At 34.5% G+C, this 22,407-nt stretch overlaps 2 protein-coding genes across 2 annotated transcripts in view; one reads left to right on the forward strand and one right to left on the reverse strand.

The window, feature by feature from the left end:
* LOC133848365 (uncharacterized) overlaps positions 1-22,407 on the reverse strand; it is a 183,485-nt gene that overhangs the window by 107,497 nt on the left and 53,581 nt on the right. The window lies entirely within an intron of this gene.
* On the forward strand, positions 1,005-2,122 carry LOC133848568 (uncharacterized). The gene is made up of 2 exons (XM_062284192.1): positions 1,005-1,206; positions 1,267-2,122. Exon 2 carries the CDS (start codon positions 1,360-1,362, stop codon positions 1,954-1,956), a length of 597 nt encoding a protein of 198 aa, XP_062140176.1. The 5' UTR covers positions 1,005-1,206; positions 1,267-1,359; the 3' UTR covers positions 1,957-2,122.

The raw sequence follows: 22,407 nt of genomic DNA on the forward strand, positions 1-22,407 counted from the left end.
AAAACATCACATTATACTTACTCGAAGTTTGATAGTTAAATTTCTGTTCGCAAATTCCTTATTTCTCTATTATTATTATTTGTATGGTTAGAAACGCCTACATAATTACTTTGACTGAATATTTGTTATATTTTACATCCGATAGTATATTTTGAATGTAGTACTGTAAAACATTTTTGGAGCACACTTGACTGTTGTTTTTTACTTGTTTTCATATAATTTGAAACTCTTTTATTGATATTAACTTGGTGCGCTAAACCGCTCTGGAATCATATTCCTTATTTCAATAAAAAATAATAATAATAATATAGTAAGAATAATATTGATTTACAAATTCTTTGTTTCAATTGCAGCATTCTTACCTCTAGCAATTTTTCATATATTTTGCGCTTTGGTTTATTTTTTTGTGCAGTTTTCCTTATTGCACTTTTTATACCCGGTACCCATAGGATAGAAGGGTATTATAAGGAAAAAGGAGGAGTAGAAGGAGGCATCTCCGACACTATAAAGTATATATATTCTTGATCAGCGTCAACAGCCAAGACGATCTAGCCATGTCCGTCTCTCCGTCCGTCCGTATGAAACACTGGATCTCAGAGACTATAAGAGAGAGAGCTATAATTTTTTTTTCGACAGCATTTGTTATGTTTGCACGCAGATCAAGTTTGTTTCAAATTTTAGCCATTTTGGTATTTTCGGTATATTTTTCAAAATAATACCGCCATATTTTGCCTTTATTAAAAATGGGTAGCGGGTATCTCACAGTCGAGCACACTCGACTGTAACTTTCTTACTTGTTTTTTATATTTTGTTTCATTTTCAGCAGTTTCAAAATGATTTGCACTTGTTAATAAGCTAGAGGATATTCGATGCTTATCAATATCGATGTCAAACAATTCTCTTCTCTTGATAATCTCTGAGATTACTGCATTTCGATGGATCAAAGTAGCCTTTGATTTGAGGAATACGAGGTGACCTGTTATGAAACGGAGCAAAAATTATTCAGTTCAGAACTGGTTGTACAGCTGTGCACACAAAAAATAAAAATTTCTCGGAAAAAAATTGGAAACGAACAAAATTAAAATTTTCTCAATTTCGGTTTGCAGTTTTTCGGCTATTCCCAACATTTTGCATGGTTTTTCGGTTGTTTTTCGGTTTTTTTTGGCGAATGTAATTGAAAGTGTTGCATTTAAACCTCTAAACCAAGTGAGTGCAAAAGTGGCGGAAATAGTTATAGCAAAAATATAAAACTTTATATAGAATTAGGCGCTGAACGTAATGCAAAGAAAGTGCGGCTTAAATTAGGTAGCTTAAATTATCCGATTATTTTCGTTGGACTAAGCGAAGAACAGCAGGAAGATGGGCAAGAAAGGCGGAAGGAAGAGCAAAAAGGGCAAGAAGAAGGCAACGATTGTTGCCCCCGTGATGGCACAACAAGAGTGCCCTCCATGCCCGGAGCCACCGAAGCTGATCCAGCCGCTGGATCCGTGCCCGGAGACAACGGGACCTCACGATGTGGTGCGAGCTCAGCCGAATCATTACCCGGCACTGTTGCGCATACCGGAAACGATGGCGGTGGTTGGGTCTGAGAATGGATGCTACGATAGCATCTGTAAACTGCTGCGTGCCGGATTTCGCTGTGCGGAGCGCGTCTTTGTGATGGCACCGTGGGGCAACTATGTGGTCTTTCGCTTCCACAATAACAATGACTTCATCTATTTCCTATACGATGGCTGCACCTGCGATGTGAATCGCTTCCGTTATCTGGACCTCAGCTGCGGCACCGCCGGTTTCCTCTTCTTCAGCAACATGCACGACGTCATCAGCTACATCATTCAGTCGCGCAAGACGCGACTCTACCTCGAGAATCTCAACAAGATTGCCATCGATCAGATCGTCGAGGAGTACGGCGCTGTCACCTACACCCAGAAGGCCAAGTGCATGCGATTCGCCTAGTTGCTGCTGTTGCACATTTAAATCAATTCAATTCTATTGAGAAGAAGTCGGAGGATGCAAGCCAAACCGGTTTGAGCCAAAACTTCTTGCTCCTTTACCAATCTGAACTTTCCAAATGCGCTTTTGATATGCTAAATTAATAAACAGTTTAACCTCATGGAACCCATGGAAACTTTGTATTTATTAAGCTAATGCTTCTACTTAAATTCCAAACATTTTTGATATATATTTTATATATTTCTTATAAATATTTTTATATATCTTTTATATATGGTATAGCGCAACATTATTGTGAAAATAACAAACGAAATGAATTAATTTATTTTCGATAGCAAGCAAATGTCACTGACAGCAAAAACAAAGATATATTAATTAATGAAACCAAGTTCAAAAAATATGAGTGATGGATAATTTGAGCTATCGATAACTGCAAAAAAATAATAACTATTGTCAAAAAATATATTATTGATAAAAGTCACATTGAGTAGTGAATACAAAAAAGTAGTAGGACAGTATATAGTTATAATATTTTTCAATAAAAGTTGCTTTAACTTGCGTTATTGATAATTGTAAAGAATGTAAAAATAACTAATTTTTAAAGATATACATTATTATTGATAAAGTTGATTCATAAAACTTAACAAATGTGAGTTGTGTTGCTTTGAAAATCGTAAGCAATTTTAAAGTAACTAACTATTGTAAATAGCACATTTTCATTGATAAATTTTATGAAATTGAGGCTAGAATAAAGTGCTCAATTTGTGTTTAGACGCCTGAAGTACCGACACCACATATTTCAGCGATGTAAACATCATTTGAAGCGTTTTGATTTTGATTTTGATTTGGTCTGTTGTTGTATTCAAAGTGCGTCACATACGCATATCTGTCGATCAGTGTTTACATTGAGTCGAATAAGTATGCGCACACACATACTAGACTCGGGGCTAACCTTGTTCGCTACTTGATACATATTTTTATGAGAATGTAATAAGTTAACTACTTGGCGAGACGTGAGACGTAAAGACGTAAAGACGCAAAGCTAAATGCGAGCTCATTTGTGCTAATAAAGAAGGCAAAACACAAACGGCAGTCATAAAGCAAATATTGCAAAGTGTATTACATGTTGTTTGATTTTGATTGGAGCGCAATTGGAGAGCAATGCAGCAATGCGATTCAATGTCTCTCTTCTAAAAGCCACAAGATACGAAAACTATTTACTGATCTACGAACTCAGATGAAATCCAAGCTCAAGTGGAGCAGACCAGAGCGAAGCAACGAAACGAACCAATTGATTTTTCAAAGCGATCAAAAGCGAGCTCGTTAATTAAAACAACAATCACTGTTTGGCTGCAACATGCGACTGGCAACAGCAGCAGCAGCAGGGCAGATTGCCACTGTGGCAGCAACAACAACAACAGAAACAACAGAAACAACAACAACAACTCGAGCCAGTTAATCTCGCGTGTGTCAAGTGCTGCACTTGAGAGACCCCAAAAAGTCGTCTATGTAATTGAGAAGAACTTGATTTTGGACGCTGGCAACGCATCAAAATCAAAATCAAAAACCAAAATCAACCATCCAACAACCAACATCTGAACCCATCTGAACAATTCCATTAACAATTCCAATTCCAATCAAAGCGAATCCCATGCTCAACATTTCGCGTAGGCGTTCGTCTAATTGAGTTGCCCGAGTTAATGCTTTTGGCCATCATTCAATCACGTAATACTTTGTATTTGTGTACTCTTTATATGCAAATCTTGCATTTCAGTTTCAAATACAAATACAAATACAAATTCAATTCCAATTTCAATTCCATTTTCGTTCTTCGGTTGATTGAAATGTGATTTGCACACAAATGAATTGATTATGAAGTGACTTCTTGTTGTTCTTTTGATTGTTTTGTTGTCTCTGCGGTTAATCACTTGGCCACTTGAACATTTGATCACCTGATCGTTCAAGTGCAGCTGATGCAAGCCACAACTAAGCTGACTATTTACGATGCTTAGCACATTATACCTTATACTCTATCTTATACTTTATTCCCCTTGACATGAAGATGACCCCGGTGTGGCAAATTCTTTGTTAATAGAACCATTTTAAGTGGAAAGAGCTTATGCATTTTTTTATTTTCATAAATTAAAGATTGACAGCAATACTAGTTAAAGTAACATATTGTAATCAATAAAGTCTCCTCATTCACCCTGACATATGAATTTCATAACAACTTATTTAGTGGCGCTTAAGTTATTTATTAAGATACAACAGAGTTGTACAATTTGTTTTAAAGAGTTGTATTAATAAACAATAATAATTCCGAATAATTTAAAAAATTTATTTATTAATTTTAATGCAGTTGACAATGATTTAAGGCTGTTGATTGGTTAAGAAAACAAACAATAAGAGCATAAGACATACAGCTGTGAACTTTAAAATAGAAGTACGACAAACACACAACTACATATATAAGGGTTTTGTTGTATATTTATTTTAAAGTTAATACATCACGCTGTTCTAAATATATTTCGTATTGGATTTGCACTTATGATAGTATAATATATTTTAGTTAACCGCGTAGGTCGTCAGCACTGCTATTTCAAAGATCACAACTGGATATGGAGACAAATTGCTTATGACTTTACTTTATTCTTTTTAACTTCTTTCATAAAATATGACTTTATTTCATCATATTATTATTATTATACATTTTTTTATTATTCCATTACATCATTATATAATTTTTAATTTTTCATTATTTTAATATTTTATTATTTGCATTTCATTATTTTTTCATTTTATTACTTTTTATTTTACTATTCTATTAAGTCATGATTTTTATGATTTTAGATAATTTCAGATAAAAATTGTACATGTTATTATTTATGGCATATTTTGAATGTAGTACTGTGTATATCAATGTACCAAACATATAATTTGGTATATTTGTATATATAGTATATATGCGGTATATTAATTTGATATATTTTGCTTTTATTGACAATGGATATCTCACAATTTTTTTTTTTTCATTGTTTGTTATTTAATTTTTTTTTTTATTTCATCATTTCAATAATTTATTACTTTACTATTTTCTTATTTCAATATTTTCTAACTTCATTTCTTTATTAGTCTATTTTTTTTATTTAATTATTTTTCTTTTATTTTGTTATTAGATATTTTACTATTTTATAATTTAAGTATTTATTATTATTATTACAAGTCAATTATTTTAGTATGTTAGTTTTTATTTATCTATTAAACTTACCTCAACTATCTCCATAACAAATAACCAAAACTCATGTCTTTCATTACGCTCTCCAATTTAACATTGAAATTATTTAAATATTGAATATGTTATAAAATATATTATTATTTTTTTTGCAATCAACTGCCTAACTAGCTGTGTAATCTATCAAAATCAAGCAAGGTAAGACACATAAAATAGCTAATCACTTCAAAAAGAGAGAGAGATGAAGAGATGAACAAGATTTGATAGTTCACTTTGTGTGCGGTTAATGGAGACTTCACTCGCTGAAGCTGAAGCTGAAGCTGATTGCCCCATAATCTGTGATTTTTTCCAACGCGAGTGCCCCAATTATGTATTCTGTAATAAAGGCTTTTGTCTGCGAATAACAAATACGAAATACGTCTAGTCTTCGCATTTATCTATCCAATGTCTTCTGCTGCGGAGCTCACGTAACTCTTAATTGCCAAACGGGGACGGGCTGTCTCTGCATTGTTTTTCTTTTTCTTTATCCATTTTTTTTTTGGCAGCTTCTCAGTCGCAAAAGTTTAATTGGCAATTGACACAGAAAATCATTGGCAAAACGGAAGTTCATTAGGCTTTGTCTTGCCTTACGATGCGATCCAAAGCGATGCGATCCGATGCGATGCGATGCGACCATTTATTATGTAAGCTCATCTAAACATTAAATGTTTGCCAAGCTGAGCCCTGAGAGGTTAGTCGAAGTCGCAGACTGGCGACTGCAACTTCTACAAGCTTCTTCTTATTCGGTTCTGTGTGGCAACAACAACAACAACAACAACAACATTGTTTAATTCAACTAAACAATGGCGCATCGATAAAAATTGCAAATATTTACGCAAAACATTGTTCGTCTCTAATAGAAGCGAAGGACAGTGGAACAACTCTGATTAATTTTGATTTCATTTAATGCACTATAAATATTGTATATGTAATAAAAAATGATTTCACAAATATGCTAAGTTTGCTTTTAATGGTTATTTAATTGTTGAAAATAATATCAATGCTGATAACCAATGCCATCAGTGCATTATCACTAACATTTGCACTGCACAAATTATGTTTAATAACATTGACAATATATTCGCGAATTTCTATTTTTCCCTACGAACCCCATTTTTCTATACGAAAATATTGAAATTCGAAATTCATAAAGAAAAGAAAGAAATAAATCTTGATTGAAAAGACAATTGCTTATCTTGAGATTGAAAACGTTTCGATCTTGAATACAGAAAGACTGAAAACTAGAATCGCAGTTGGAAAATTTCTTAAAATAATATTACATTCTTCAGTCAGCGTTTTCAGATATGAAACCTTTTTTATAGATCCGAATGCTCTCAAATTGAAGAATTTTGTTCATGTTTTCTAAACCCAGAATTTACAATCTAGGCAATGGGAATGTTGTAATTCCCTTCCTCTAAAATATGTATATTCCTTAAATTAAATATTTTATATTTACTTAAGCATACTTAATTAACAAATAAAATAAAATAGTTAAAATAATACAAGAAATATGAATTAATTCAATAAAATAAATATAATGATTAATATATATAAGATAAAAAAAATAGGAAGAAAAGTATCATAATAAAAAACATTAGTAAGTTCAATAAAGGAAATAAAATGATTAAATAAAATAAGATACATTAAATCTAAGCAAAATAAAAAAAATAAATAAAACACTTAAGTAGTTTATTAATTTACTTTATTTTATTAACTTAATTTCCTTGTTATCTACCTCTTATATATTTTAGTTTGCTTATTTAATGAATTCTTATTGGATTCAATCATTATAGTTATTTTTCTTTCTTTTCTTTGAAATGAACTTCAACACATTCTTCTCTTGCCTCACTGTTGCAAGTCATTGAGCGTTGGCGCACGATCGCGATAAGCGCGACCCACAACAATTGAGTTGCAGTTGATACATAAATATGAAGAGCAGCTGCTGCAGAGGCAGCCACAACTCCACTCCACTCAACTCGAGTCGACTCACTGACTGACTGACTGACTTTTTGACTGCCTGACTGCTTGAATGACTGAATGACTGACTGACCCAGCGAGCCGCACCTCTTGCTGCCTCTTGTAACGGCAACTGCAACGGTAACTGAAACCGTAAAACAAAAACAGAAACAAATTCAATCTCAGCGATTTGCAATTGTTTTCCATTTGCTTAAGCATTTTGACCGTTAGGTTGTTCGCCTGTCTTGACTGTTGTTATGCAAATTAATGCAGCCATTGTCTTTGGCATCACCTTTGTCTATGGCCACCTTTTGCCAGCCCATCAGCCGCCGTCTAACTCTTGTCCTTGACATGCGACCCGCCAAAAGGAGCAACAACAATGACAACGACAACAACAATAACAGCAACAACGATTTGTGACAACATGCGTTGGTTTATGGCCACGACTACGCTTGTGTGGCTGTGGCATGTGGCATGTGGCAGCATGAGTGCTGTTATTATAATAAATGAATGCAACGAACGCTTAAAAAATTCTTAGCATCGAGTTCGTTGCCTAAGTCTTTCGTTTATTGTTGCGTTGGCGTCGCAGTCGTTGTCAATGTTTCGTCGCTGTCGTCGCTGCGCATAATTTGTCCACAGCTTTTGGTTTAGGTTTCGTTTCCTACTCAACGCCCTGCCCCAGCCCCCCGCTGTCCCAGCAACGAGCCCAGAGCCAAAGCAAATTGCTTCCTTATTTGTATGTGCGATACATTGTACACATTGAGCACATTGTGCCTCGACATCCCAGAGCAATCGTATTTGTATACCCGGGCAGACAAAAGCATTTGTTGCCTTAGCTTACAAAGAAGTACTTATGCTAAACCAATATTCAGTACGACACAGTGGGGCAAGGGTGATAAAAAAAAGTCGAAGGAAATTTTAAAAGACGAAATATGTGGCTCAATAGTAATAGGAATAATTATAGCAATATTTTAATACAATTTTCAAGCAACAGTTGATCTATATTCATTTGCAAATTTTAAGTAGTTAGAAGTAACATTAAGGATGATAAAAGTTCCAAAGGATATTTGAAAATGCCATAAATAATAATATAGAAAAAGTTACTTTTAGAAAATGTAAAATTGGAAAAAGAATAATTTAAAATTAAATAAAAAAAAAGGATAAATAAATAAATTAATTATTTTAACGAAGTGCGAATTTGTGAAATACGTAATTTTAAAATTTATAAAAATTTAATAAATTGTGGAGCATCAAAGAAAATTCTTCTTAGAAAAGACTACAAAAAGTTTAGATCGATTATAAGTATATTTGTGACAGAATTATAGTTTTATTAATTTTATTTATTTAAACTCAAAATGTGATCATGCTTCTTCATTCATTTTCTCACTACTAATTGTGTACATACTAATTTTCAGTGTGTGCTTATTTTTGAATGCTAATCAAATAAACGTTAATATTCAAATAAAATAAAGTTCTGCGACAATATTTATTTATTTAATAATCTTTACTATAGATGCAAGTGACCCTTTTGCACTCAATAATTAATGTTTGTCTCTATACTTAAAATCACAAAGTCAAAGCGAATTTTTCTTAGTAAAGACTGATAAAGTGAAGATTGATATTTCAAGTAACATTATAGATTATATAGACTAATCTAGTTTCAGCAGTTGAAACCTACAGTCGAATGTGCTTGATTGTATGGTACCCACTATCCATTGTGAATAAAAGCAGAACTGTGCGGTGTTAATCTTAAAATATACCGAGTTAATATACCATAAATACTAAAAATCAGTATATTGGTATATTGTTAATTAAAAATAAACCGAATTAATATACTGTAACATCTTAAAAATATGCAAAAAGGTATATTTGGTATATTGATATAGTACTATATTGAAAATACACCATAGAGTGCAAAATATATCAAATTTTCAGCCAAACCTACTAAGACTTTTACAATTTTAATCTGATCGCAACCAATTTGTCGGGTGAATTTCAAATATAATATAATATAATATAATATAATATAATATAATATAATATAATATAATATAATATAATATAATATAATATAATATAATATAATATAATATAATATAATATAATATAATATAATATAATATAATATAATATAATATAATATAATATAATTAAAATGTTAAATGGCAAAAAATGTGTTGGTTATTTTTTTTTTTAATTTTTCATCAAAGACTTAAAGTTTATATAAGATTAGTAGCGTGTTTCTTTAACATTTACTATACATTTAGCAGTTGATTCAATCTAATCTCACATTCGCACCACTATGCATAGCTATGTTGAGAAATGCCCGATGCTTCTATGTAGCAAAGTTTAGGTTTTCATTTTTTTGGGATTGCTTTACGCTCTCTGTGTTGTGTGTTGTTTGGTGTGTATGAGTGTGTGTGTGTGTGTGTGTGTGTGTGTGGAGACGCTGTGGGCGTTCAATTGGCTCCATACACAATTCGCTTGGCCGCCCTCTAATCTTATCGCCTCAAATTGATCGCAACTTTGGCGGGCGGGCGCTTAAGTGGTCGTCGCCATCGTCGCCATCGTCGGTCGTCGTCGTCGTCTTAGAATCGCCAAATTTGGGTGCGCCATAGTGAACAATAGGGTAGGCAGCTACTCGACTTGTGAGTGGGCCTTACACTCGCAACTGAACTGAGACTGAGGCTGAGGCTGAACTGGAGCCCCGATTGTCGATCAGCGATCTCCATTGTCGTATCGGTCGGTCCCAAGCCGCCCTGCTCCACGTTATCCGTACATCAATCAATCACACTCGACGACGCTGACAATCATTGGCCATTGGCTTATGGCATGAGCAAAAAAAAAATAACACACAAAATAAATGGAATATTAACAAATTGAACTCATGAGAGCTATCGTTAAAGAGACAAAACTAATTCGTGACACGAAAAATTAAAACGAAAATGTAGTTGAAAATTAGAAACAAAATGTATAAAATATTTAAAATTTTAAAATATTATTAGCTTTAAAAAAAATGCAAAATTACTAAAAAAAAAAAAAAAATAAAATGATTATTTACTAATATGTAAATCGAATTTATTAGTTTTAAAATAATAATTTTCATAGTCGCAAAGTATTTATATTACGCTTAAATTAAATTTCATTATCTACAAATTTTCTCATATATAACTCAGCTTAAAATATTTGCAACAAGTTGAAGAAATTGAAGAGATCTAACACACACATCGCTAGGCACGACTTTTGGTCTCTCGGGCTCTCGACTCAATTAAACGTTAATGAAAACATATTTTAATGGCAATTGTTGGTAATTTGTTTGTTTGCTTGTCGTGTGCTGGCTTGGCTATTCATTTTTCAAATTGATACGTTTCTGCGTGGTATTTTGTGGGTTCTTTGCGGCATTTCGGAACATTAGAATCAAGTCAGCTTCAGCCTTGAGATCATCGATTGTTGTTGGCTTGAACCCAACGTGGCATGAGGCTTAACGACTAACAGACTATATGCCATATGGCATAAAAGTCTGGCTGTGCTTGGTGTCCCTGTCCGGATAAACCGGATAAATCCGTATAATATATACAATTTGTACGGCTTGTCCAAGTGATTCGATTCGATTCGACGCGACGCGACTTGACTTCACTTCAATTGAATTGTATGGAATTCAATTGAATTGAAATTCACTTCACTTGTCACATTTTGTTTTGTCTATTTATTTATGAGCTTTTTGTTTTCATCCCGTCAAGTGTCTAATGCCATTCAACTCTCTCTCTTCCACTCGCTGTCTCGCTCTCTTCTCACCGTTTGACATTTCACTGAAAGTCAAGGTCGCCATCAGCTCAACGTCGACTTAAAAGTCCCCCTTGCGATCGGAGTCAAGTGTCTAGCTCGCTTCTAGCATTCATCGATCATCGATAAACGATCAATGATCTGTTAGAAGCAAGCGCAAGCGCAATCCCAATCGCAATCGCAATCGTCTTGCGACCATGTAACTGACATTTCGCTGTGACATTTGACAGCACTTTGACAATCATAGGACATTTATTATGCATTCGCCATGTGGTCCCCATCGATCCATTGATCGATCGATCGATCGAAGTCATGATCAACATCGTCATCTCTATCTCCAACTCTATCTCGTAACTGCATTGAGCAACAACTTTCGAATGTCAAAACAATTGCTCGACTTGTTTTTTATCATTTTATGATTTACAAGAAAAACCACAACATAAGTACAACATTTGTGTCAATCTTTGAATGCCAATGGGTATGAGGATTAGAGATGATAATATTGAACTCAAATGCAGCTAATGAAGTTATAATTATTCTGTTTGTGAATATAGAAATTCAATCAGTAATTATGATCTAAATTAACTTCACAAATTTTAGAATAAAGATAATTTAACAATTTAATCTTTAATATTTATCTAAATTATATTCATCTTCATATAATTTTCTTATCCAATGAACTAATGAAGCTTCAACGCTTTGGCTGGATAAGAAAATTGTATCATGAAGAATAATCAAATATAATGATTACATTTCTATACTAAGATTATTCTAAAAATTGTGATGGTTATTTCGATAGCAACAATAAATACGATTCTTTTAGGCTTTTGCTGCATAAGTCTGCGAATTTCTTTCCCATGACTGAAGATGCCACACAACAAATCCGATCAATTTGAGGCGTGGAATTCCCAAGTTGTGTCGAAGTCTCAGCTAAAGTCTAAGTATAATCGTGCTGCCATTGAGCGCAGCAAATGAAATTTTCTCTAGTCTTTTGTTTAGTTTTTTGCAGATTCCCATCCAAGAAAAAAACTAATAAAAAAATCAAGCAAACCTTGAAAACAGATGTAAACAGAAGTGACACCAAAGGCATGACTTATAAATACCCTAGAGTAGTGGACTACAATGAAGTAGTAACAGAATTGTTGATTATAAAAAAGGTCAAAAGATTACAGAATAACTGTAAAGGAACTAAAATTAAAGATCATAAATTATATCATCCTCGAATATTCGTTGTGTTATCTGCAGCAGTCGCTGCCGCAAGTTATGTTTGCACTTTGAACTTATTGTCACAGGATAGTATAACTAAGCAAAGACACAACTGAACAATACCCTAGATAATCTATATAATGCAAATTATATTACAAAAATAATTATTGAATAATTACGAAATGATTTTAAGCTTTATTATCAACAAAATAAAATTTATTAGAAATTAATATTTAGCTGAGAATCAATTTTAAATTACTAATTAAATTAATTAAATAAATTGATTAAATAATATACAAAAACACAAATATACAAAAAAAGATAAAATTAAGATGTGATACAGAATAATTTATGTAATGTTGCAAATAAGTAATGTAATAAGTAATAATTATAGAGAATACTTTATTTTAATCTTTTAACTTTTCGTTTAACCCTTTCAGAAAAAAAGTTGACTAACTAAAAACAATGTACATAGAAAATCAAAAATCAAAAGTCAAAAAACATCGATCAATAATCATTTAATATTTTCGATTTAACTAATGTCAGAAAAAGTACATTTTAAATTTCAAATTAGATAATAAAGAACTGTATAGTAAAAGATTGTGAACTTGAAAGAAAAATAATAATAATTTATCATCTTGAACTTAAATGAAATATCGAGAATTAATTTTTCTGAAATTGTTTATAAAGTTAATATAAATTGAAATACTTGTAAGCCGCGTCTATACGACTGTTGTGATTATTTATTTTGAAGGGTATTTAAAAGGTCAATTTCCGTTGCTGTGCAATAATCAAATTACAGAGACAAATACAAATACTTGGAGCTGCCTTTTGCCTCTGCGTCTGCGTCTGCCTCAATCTCAGTCTAAGTCTCCGTCTGAGTTGCCTCTGCTGCTGCTGTTGTTGGGGGCGGTGGCAGGAAGCAAAGGGGCGAAAAAAAATAGTTAACTGAGCAGCTTCTTCAGCGCAGCAACGAGGAGTGGTTGCATCTTCCCCCGCTTCCCGCTGCCCCTCCCGCTGCTCCCACTCAATGTTGTCTAATAACCCATTTTGTCTATTAAATGTTGCCGCTTTGGAATGTTGAGATTTTTCTGCTTTGCAGCAGCAGCAGCAGCAATATTTTTCCTGACATTTAAAAAGAGAGAAACAGCAAAAAAAAAAATGTTTAAAATACAAACAAAAAAAAAATAAAATACAAGACACGGCTGCAGCCAGTTGCTGTTTTTTGTTTGGTGTGGCAAGTGGTCGCACTCCCTCCCCCGCTCCTCCGCTCCCCATACTCCCCCCGCCAGCCTCTGATGCCACCGTTGTGTTCCCTCTTCTCCAAGTTGTCCCATTTAAAAGAGACGTGGCGCATCGACTAACTGCCTGACTGCTTGACTGTTGCCACATTGGCTGCGTTGAATCGATCGGCAAACGCTGATTGGAGCAGTGGACGGCAGGCTAAAGAGAGAGAGAGGGGAAGGGGGACAACCGAAGGGGGGTCTTGAGGTGTCTTGCGACAAATGTTTCTATTGTAAAAATTGCGCCCTTTCACGTTCGCCGCAAATGTCAGGCCGTGTGGCAGCTGCTCAAATTAATTGCCACATGCCGCCAGTCAACTGCAAACACCAAAGCAAAAGTGGGGAGGGGGGAGGGGGGACACCCTACACTCGGCGCAGACAGACTTCAAATGCTGACCCTGTCAACCTATTCACATTTCGGCAATGGCAGCAGACGACTTTGTATATGGTGGCATGCCACACAAAGCCGCATTAAATTATACACAAAAAGTCATCAAAAAAATGTTGCCGCCGTGCAGCACAGAGAAGGCAGGAAGGGAGTGGGCAACGGGAAGGGGAAGGGGGAGGGGAAACAGTTGAGTCAGTGGCTCTTGGGTCGCCTTTTTGGGGCTGGGCTGGGGCTGAGACCGAGACCAAAACTTCGACTTCGACTAAGTTTCGGGGGCCGAGTTTTGGGGCTGGGCTGGCATCGGAAACCGCATAAGCCGCAGCCGCAGTTGCAGTTGCAACTCGCTGCAACTTGCAACTTGCAGTTCGTTCTATTGTTTTGTTTACCTTTAGATTGGTTTTGCTTTTTTGGCTTTTGAGCTTTGGTTTTTTCTAAGTTTTCTTGGCGTTTTTTTTTTTTGTCTTGTGGTTTGCTGCTTGCTTTATGCGCTTCATGCAACATTAGTCAATGACACTCGCTGTCTATAAGTTGCTGCTTCTGTTGCATGTTGTTGCTGCTGGTTGAGAGTGCTGGTGGCTGCTTGCAACATCATCTTGCATCTTGCGTCAATGCGCTGAAATTATTATATTTCGTGAATTTATGCAATGCGCTGACAACTGATGCCCCTCGCTTCACTTCGCCTCGAAGCTTTTCCGATAGATTTTTTTGGGCTGACGGCCCTTCCTTCTTTTATTTGCTATGCTATGGCCTTAACTTTCCTGAACTCATCTGTTGCTTCCGAGCAATAAAACTGAATTAAGAGTCAACTTTTCTTAACAATATTTCAAGAAGGCATGAATAATAGCTTCATAAAATTAAGTTAGGTAAAATAAAGTCTTTAAATTTGAAAATATTTTACAAAATGTTTTTTTATATATTTTATTAATATTACGAAATTTTACACATATTTTTGTAAGGTTTCTACACAAAGATGTTGCTAATATTATAGAAGAAATAAGACTTTTCATTTTACAAGAATAATGCCGTGAATTTCATAAAAATAAGAATATATTATAAATACATCCAAATACAAAATAAATTAATTATATTTGCCGCTTAATACCTAAATAACTTAAATAGAGCTCTAACAATATTTTTGCTATATTCAAATAACAATTCTATTAAGTTTCTAATTGCCTTAAAATCCAGAATCGAAACAAAAAAATATTACTTTAAAGATTGCTAAAAAAAAAAAACATTAAATTGTATATACCACAAAATTGTTAATTTCTTAAAAATAATTTCATAATATTTCTTGTATTAAAATATCAAGTTCAGCATTAAAAATCACATTGACAAAACTAATTAGTTTTTCTATTCTATATTCTGCATCTAATATTATGAGTTTTCAAACTGCACGTTGAACAAAATATTATTCTATATCTATATACTTTAAAAATATCAATTTTATAGAATATCAATTTAATGCATTGAAATCCAAAATTAATTAACTAAAGTAAACATTACTTCATGTAAAAAAAAAGATTTACCTTTTTACTGTAAACACAACATAATATTTCATTCCATTTATTTTAAGAAAATATCAATTTAAACATTAAATATAAAATTGACAAAACTAATATGTTTTCCCATTCTATATTTTGCCACAAATATTATGAATTTTCAAATTGCAAGCACAAAAAAATATTAAAATATATCAATATACTTATAAAATATTGATTTTATCAAATTACAATTTAATGCAATTAATCTAAGCATTGAAATACAAAATTAAATAAACAAAAGTAAATATTACTTCATGTACTGTTAAAAAAAAAGATTTGGATTTTAACATGTAAACACAACATAATATTTCATTCCATTTATTTTAAGAAAATATCAATTTAAACATTAAATATAAAATTGACATAACTAATATGTTTTCCCATTCTATATTCTGCCATAAAAATTATGAATTTTCAACCTGCAAACATGAGTTGAAGAGCAGCAAATTCCCAGCAATGTTTTTTTTTTTCTTTTTTTTTTGGCAGGTTATGAATGCTTGGCGAACCGGTTCAGCGACAGATTCTACGAGTATGACAAAAGCCCACGACGAAAGTTGTGCAAATCAAAGCGACGAAGTTGTTGCATCCCCAACGCATTGCACATCAGCGCAGCAGCCAAAGCCACAGCAACAGCAACAGCAGCAGCCACATGTGTGGCAACGACAGCGACAGCAGCAATAACTAATTGCCCATGGCAACAACTTGCTGCCACATAATGTGGCAAATGCAAAATGCGAAATGCAAATGGAAATACAAATGGCATGGCACATTAGCAATTCGACAGGAAGTCTCTCGCTGCATGCCGCTGATGTCATCGAAGAAATTCAATTCGATTCGATTCGCGTTTCGTTTCGTTTCAATAATTGCAAATTGTGAAAAATTGCTAAGCAGCAACAGCAACAGCAACAGCTGCAACATTGGAGGAGGGCAATTTACGCGCTTTTGGCCAACAGGAAACTTGTTGTTGCAACTTGCAACTTGCAACTTGATGCCCCTGCCACCGCCTCTCGCTTCTGCTGCTGCTGTTGGGGTTGACACATTTTGTCAATTGGCATGATTATGTTGTCTCTAGTCTCGAGTCTCCTCAGCTCAGTTCAGTTCAGCTCAGTTGCTGTTGCTGTTGCCACAGTTGTTGGCTGCAGATGTTGCCGCTCTTGTTGCTGTGTCAGTTGAAGTTGCAGTTGTTGTTGCTGTTGTTGTTGCAATCATAACTAACGCAATTGATTGGACGGCAAGTGAAATTGGTTTCGCTTCGCAGTAAAAGCGTGCGACTTTTCTTTTCCTTTTTATACCCGGTCAAAAAACATGCTCGCAGGGTATAATAAAATCTTGGCAATCGATGGGGAGAACAAACCAGAGTAATTGTGTTGATTGTTAAAAACAAAAGTGTTGAATAATTATAGCACTTTATTCGATTTGAAAATGGAGTATTTAAAGAGAAGGAAAACAGACAGACCAACATTGCCATTCTACGCAAGAAGAACAAAATCTAGATTAAAAGTAACCTAAGTTGCAAATCTTGATTCAAGATTTTATTCGTGATTTTATCACGCTTTTTCTTTCTGAGATCAATTGAACTTAGCGATAGCAAACAATTACGCGCTACAAATTGTGAATAAAAGCATTAGAGTGCGGTATTAATTTTAAAATATACCTAATTAATATAACCCCAAAAATACTTCAAATACCAAAGACTACATATGGTATATTAATATAGTACAACAATTTAAATAAAATACATAAAATTAGTAGAGGAAAATGTCAAAGTTTAACATAATTTCAGCTTCTGCATTTGGAGCTCTAAATATTTCTTCATATATTTTTATCGGATATCATATATTATTAACTCGCAGTCAGGTGTACTCGAAAGTTGCTTGCTTAGTAGTTGTTCCTGCGCGTAGAGTTGTAAGAAAGAAGAGAAGAGTGAGAAGTGGAGAGAGGGGAATGAGGCGAAACGTCGTGCGGCTTTTCTCAGCAACATTGATTTCCTCTTTCATGGCCGGTTAACGCTGCGCCGCTGTTGCACAGTTGCACAGTTGCAGTTGCACAGTCGCACACAAAATGTTTCCTGCTCCGCAGCAAATCGTGCACAGCTCTCCCCCCCATCCCCCATCTCCTCTTCCCCTCCCTCTATTTCACTCTTTTTGTTGCTGCTGTTGTCAGAGTGCTCATTTTGGAGACTAGACAAAATTGTCAACATTTACGGGTATTTTTCAATTTGCATGCCACATGAGGCACACACACACAAACACACACACATACACACACAGAGACAGATAGACAGTCACAAAAGACAATTTCACTTTCGCTGACAATACACGAAACTCTCTCTGTGCCTCCGCGCACACATTTCCACCACATTTTTCCACTCCAAATTGACAGTTTTTTTCGTGGTTTACATCGATTCTGCATGTTCCTCCCCCCAGCTTCAGCCCCCCAGCCCCTAGCCCCCTTCTCCTTATCCCCTCCATCGCACTCGCCCTCGCTTTATCTCTTCCTTTGATTTTATTGTAATGCGCCAAAAAGGAAAGTCTTGAAGCGAGCTGCCACAGATGTAAGTTGATAAGTAAGTTGTTCGCCTGTCGAAAGCGCAAGCAACAAAAAGTCAACAGTTTTTCATAGACAATTTCATTAAAATTACTCAAGCAGCATAAGTGTTAAATGTTGAATTATTTCAAAATTTTCTAAGTAATAAGACTCAAAGTTTATTAAGAATTATTCAAGCAGCTAACAAGGCAACTAGATTTAAGTTACAAGTTTAACAATATTTTCTAAAAAAGCAAATTAATTTCAAAATCGAATGCGTGCAATATAAGCTATCAACATTTAGTAAAAATACTTATATATACCTCAAATAGTATTGTTATTTGTAAACAGAAATTAATCTTTTATTTAACGCAAAGAAATCCTAGGATCGAATACTGGGAAATATATATTTTTTTTAAATATGTAAATAAATACAATAAATAGATTGAGTCATTTTTTTATGAATTAACCATTTGACTGTTTAAAAATGCATCACAAAAATATATTTCATGTTAATTATATTCGATATTATGAAAAGCTTGAACCATTTTATATAAATTAATTACTTATTCGACTATTTAAGAATGCATCACGAAAATATATAATATTTTATTTATATTGCTTTCATTAAGCTAAATCAAACACTCAATTCAAGCGCAACAGTTGTCCAAGAGAACAAGCCAGAGAAAAGATTATGTGCGTCAATCGAAAAACTCAACAGCTGAGCAGCTGCAGAGGCTTAAAGGACAGCTGATTGAAGTGGCATAAGTTGTGAGCAATTCAAGATTTTGCATAGCCAAGAACAAACAATGATGAAGTATTTATTGAAGAGGTAGCAAAGTCTAAAGATTTGACCCTGAAGTCTGACTAAATCATAAGATGCAAATTTCCTTTAAAAATAAAGAAGTAAAACTGAAATGCACAGAAGCCCGCAGCCCACATAAATATTTTTTAAAGGCAGCATCTGAAAATGAGACGCAGACTGATAATGATAATGAGGCAGCAACAGCCGTAGCCGAAGCCGAAGTTGAAGCAACAGCGGCTGAGCAGATGAGATGAAGCAGCTCAAGTGACAACTGATTGAAGCAATTCATTGCCCCATCATGTGAGACAGACAGATTTATTGTTTGCTCATTCAACAGCAGTCCTTTGTCAGCTTGGCAGCCTTTGCAATGAATAACAAGCGAAAAATCCCAAACAATATGAATATAAATATGTATGCGAGTACTCGCTATTATAAAATGCAAAAAGAAGAAAAAGAAAACTGCAAGCTCACATTGTAATTTAGATCATGGTTGATAAATTTTATGACACGAGCGCGCCCTATAAATTTATTTCGTTACCGCCGTGGTAACAAAACTTAAAAAAAAAAATGAAGAAAACACAGCAAAAAGTTCGTGTCTTAAGTCTTTCGTTTGCGAAACCCATGAGAAACTTCGCTGTGTATGTGTGTATGTGTGTGTGTGTGTGTGTGTGTGTGTGTGTGTGTGTATGTGTGCTAGTGTCTCTCTGTGTCGCATTGTCGTTGGCAGCTCGTTAAACAACTCGACTCTTAACTCTAGCTGGAGGCTTCACAACTACTTCGTGGCATCCGCGGCTTTGCTCTGGACTCTTGGGAGCATCGGCAGCTTCGGCAGCTTGTGAGCTTGGCAGCAATAAAGCACCGCGCATCTTCAATAAATTGAATGCAGCTGCCGACAGACAGATAAAGCTGTAGAAATTATACAACAAAATCAATTGCATTTTGTTGCTGCCGCCGTTTTTTTCGGCTTTCGCTGAAGATGCCGACGGACAGACAGACAGACAGAAAGACGGACAGGCAATCGAATGGACGGAAACTTGTCTTATATAATAATTGACATGAGTAATCAACGTGCTCATCATCATCGTTGTCATCATCATCATCATCATCATCATCGTTCATTACAATTATTATGATCGTCATTAGCGATTGCAAACAATGAACATTAACACTTTGTCGTCGCCTTTGAAGAATGTCTTTTTGTTTTTCTTCGTCTTTTTTTTTTTGCAACATACGCCCAATGTCGAGTCGAACGTAGCTAAACAACTAAAAGAGACACAATTACCATATACTAAATTAGCAAATGTTTGCAGACCTTTACTGCCCGATGCACTTTATTTATTTATAGACTAAGTGAGTGAGATCGAACGTGGGAGGTTTTGAATTGAATACATACGTTCGTAAATGCAATTATTTTATTGCTCATTAATGCGGTCATTTATGGCAGAAAATTGTTATTTGCATAAATTAGCCAAATAATTCAATTACTGTAATTAATTGTACTTCTATTGGAAGTATTATTGTTATTAAATGTTTCATTACTATGTAAATATTTGCTTTAAATTCAAGCGGGTAAGTGAATTGTATTACAAATTATAATTATATTGTAATTATACCTTATTAAAGAAACAAACGTAGCTTTACAAATTTGTATATTATTATGTAAATATTGAATTTATATGTATATTAATCATATATTTAAGTTTTCTTGTTCTACTTTTGGGAAATTTAAGTTTATACTATAGTTCAATTTCATTCACCAATAATATATTTAAGATTTTTAAGTACTTTTTGAACTAAAATTATGTGTTACTTATGTGTTAATTATTTGTTTAAAGCTATATTGAAAGCAATTTAATGAAATTATTCAAGTTGTTAAAATAAAATTTATTATAAAATATAATAGAAAAGAGTTGTATATCGTAAATAAATTAATAAATTGTATTTATTGTTCGTTAATTTAATCGTGTGTGCTCGACTGTGAAACTATATTTGGTTTAATTATATTGAACTTCATTCAAAATATACCATATAGTGCAAAATATACCAAATTGTCAGTCAAAGCTTAAGCTTTTTTTTTTCTATACAAAAGTATTTCTTATATAACTTGCAAAATTTTTATCCGATTACAACGAAATGTTGTGGTATCTATGATACCACATATATTGTTATACCCGCTACCCATAGGGTAGAAGGGTATTATAACTTTGTGCCGGCAGGAAATGTATGTAACAGGTAGAACGAGACATCTCCGACCCTATAAAGTATATATATTCTTTATATATATTATATATTACTTTTTTTATTGGAGATGGCTGTATTGTCTCGGCTGTTGACACTGATAAGGTTATATGATATGTTATACGGTCGAAGATGCCTTCATTTGTTTGTTACAAATATAATAAGACAGGGTAGCTGGTAGTCAAGTCATTTGAAGTCTCTTTGACTAAGCTGCCTCGAGTGCTGTACAAACATATTGACAGATTGAAAGGATGCGCAGCAATTGGAGAGTGCAGCAGGCAACATACTAGTATTCTGGCATGCCCCACACACAAAAGCACACACACTCAATCAATGGAAGAGCTGTGAAACTGCAGCTAGAAGTGCGCATAAAGCAGCCATTGAACTGTTGTTGGTCAGGTGTCAGCGATGCGGGCGGTAAAAGAGCGCAAATGATTCGCACTTGAATTCACAGTCACAGTCAGAGTCACAATCACAATTCGCACTCGCAAATCGCAATCGCAATTCACATTCGCATTCACATTGATATTGATTTGATGGGCACAAGTTCCTGTGCGGCATGATGGGGCAGAAAAGCGAACGAACGAGCGATGCGTGTGGCACACATGTGGCACTCAACGGAATCGAGTCGCACTTTTCCATTTTATGCAGTTGCATAATTAACAGAGCGGCAGAAGCCGAAAAAGAAACAAAGATCGCTAAGCACTTTCAATCAAAAACCAAAAACAAAAAAAAACCAAAAAAAAAGAAACGAAAGACTTAGGCAACGAACTTGTGGCAGGCGACGCGTGCGCGACTTGAACTGCAGCTGATGACTCTGACTGACTGACTGATTGATCGAGTGAATGACTGACAGTTTATCAATACTAGGCCTGAATGCCGCTCGCTTATCGTTGATCGCTGCTCTCTTCTTGCCGCTTCCCTTTGCGCTAATTGCACGCCAGCAACCAAAGCGAACATCTGCTGCTGCTGCTGCTGTTGCTGTTGCATCTGCAATCGACAGGCCATCAAATTTACAATTCCAATCGCAACTAAAGCAAACAACAAGCAAGCGACAACAACAAAAGGCGGCCATTGCCTTTGTAAAAATAACAAAAGAATGTGTTGCAATTGAAAATAATTGTTTATGCTTGGCATTAAAATCATTACACACAAAAAGCAAAACAACGACGACAGCAAGAGCAACAGCTACGCTGCCAATAGCATCGACAACAGCAGCAACAACAACAACAACAGCGGCTGTGTTTAAAATTTTCAAGTTTCCAGCTTAACATTGACAGTTGCAAAAGAGGAAACATGCAAAAGTTAAACGAGAACGGCAGCAACAACAACACCAAATAACAACAGCAACAGCAACAGCTTACGGTAGCACAACAGCAACAGCAGCAAATAGACAACATCAGACAACAACTTCAACAACAGCAACAACAGCAACAACTTTTAACAGCTTTTAA

This window comes from Drosophila sulfurigaster, chromosome X (assembly GCF_023558435.1).
Source record: "Drosophila sulfurigaster albostrigata strain 15112-1811.04 chromosome X, ASM2355843v2, whole genome shotgun sequence".
In the NCBI taxonomy this organism is placed as follows: domain Eukaryota; kingdom Metazoa; phylum Arthropoda; class Insecta; order Diptera; family Drosophilidae; genus Drosophila; species Drosophila sulfurigaster.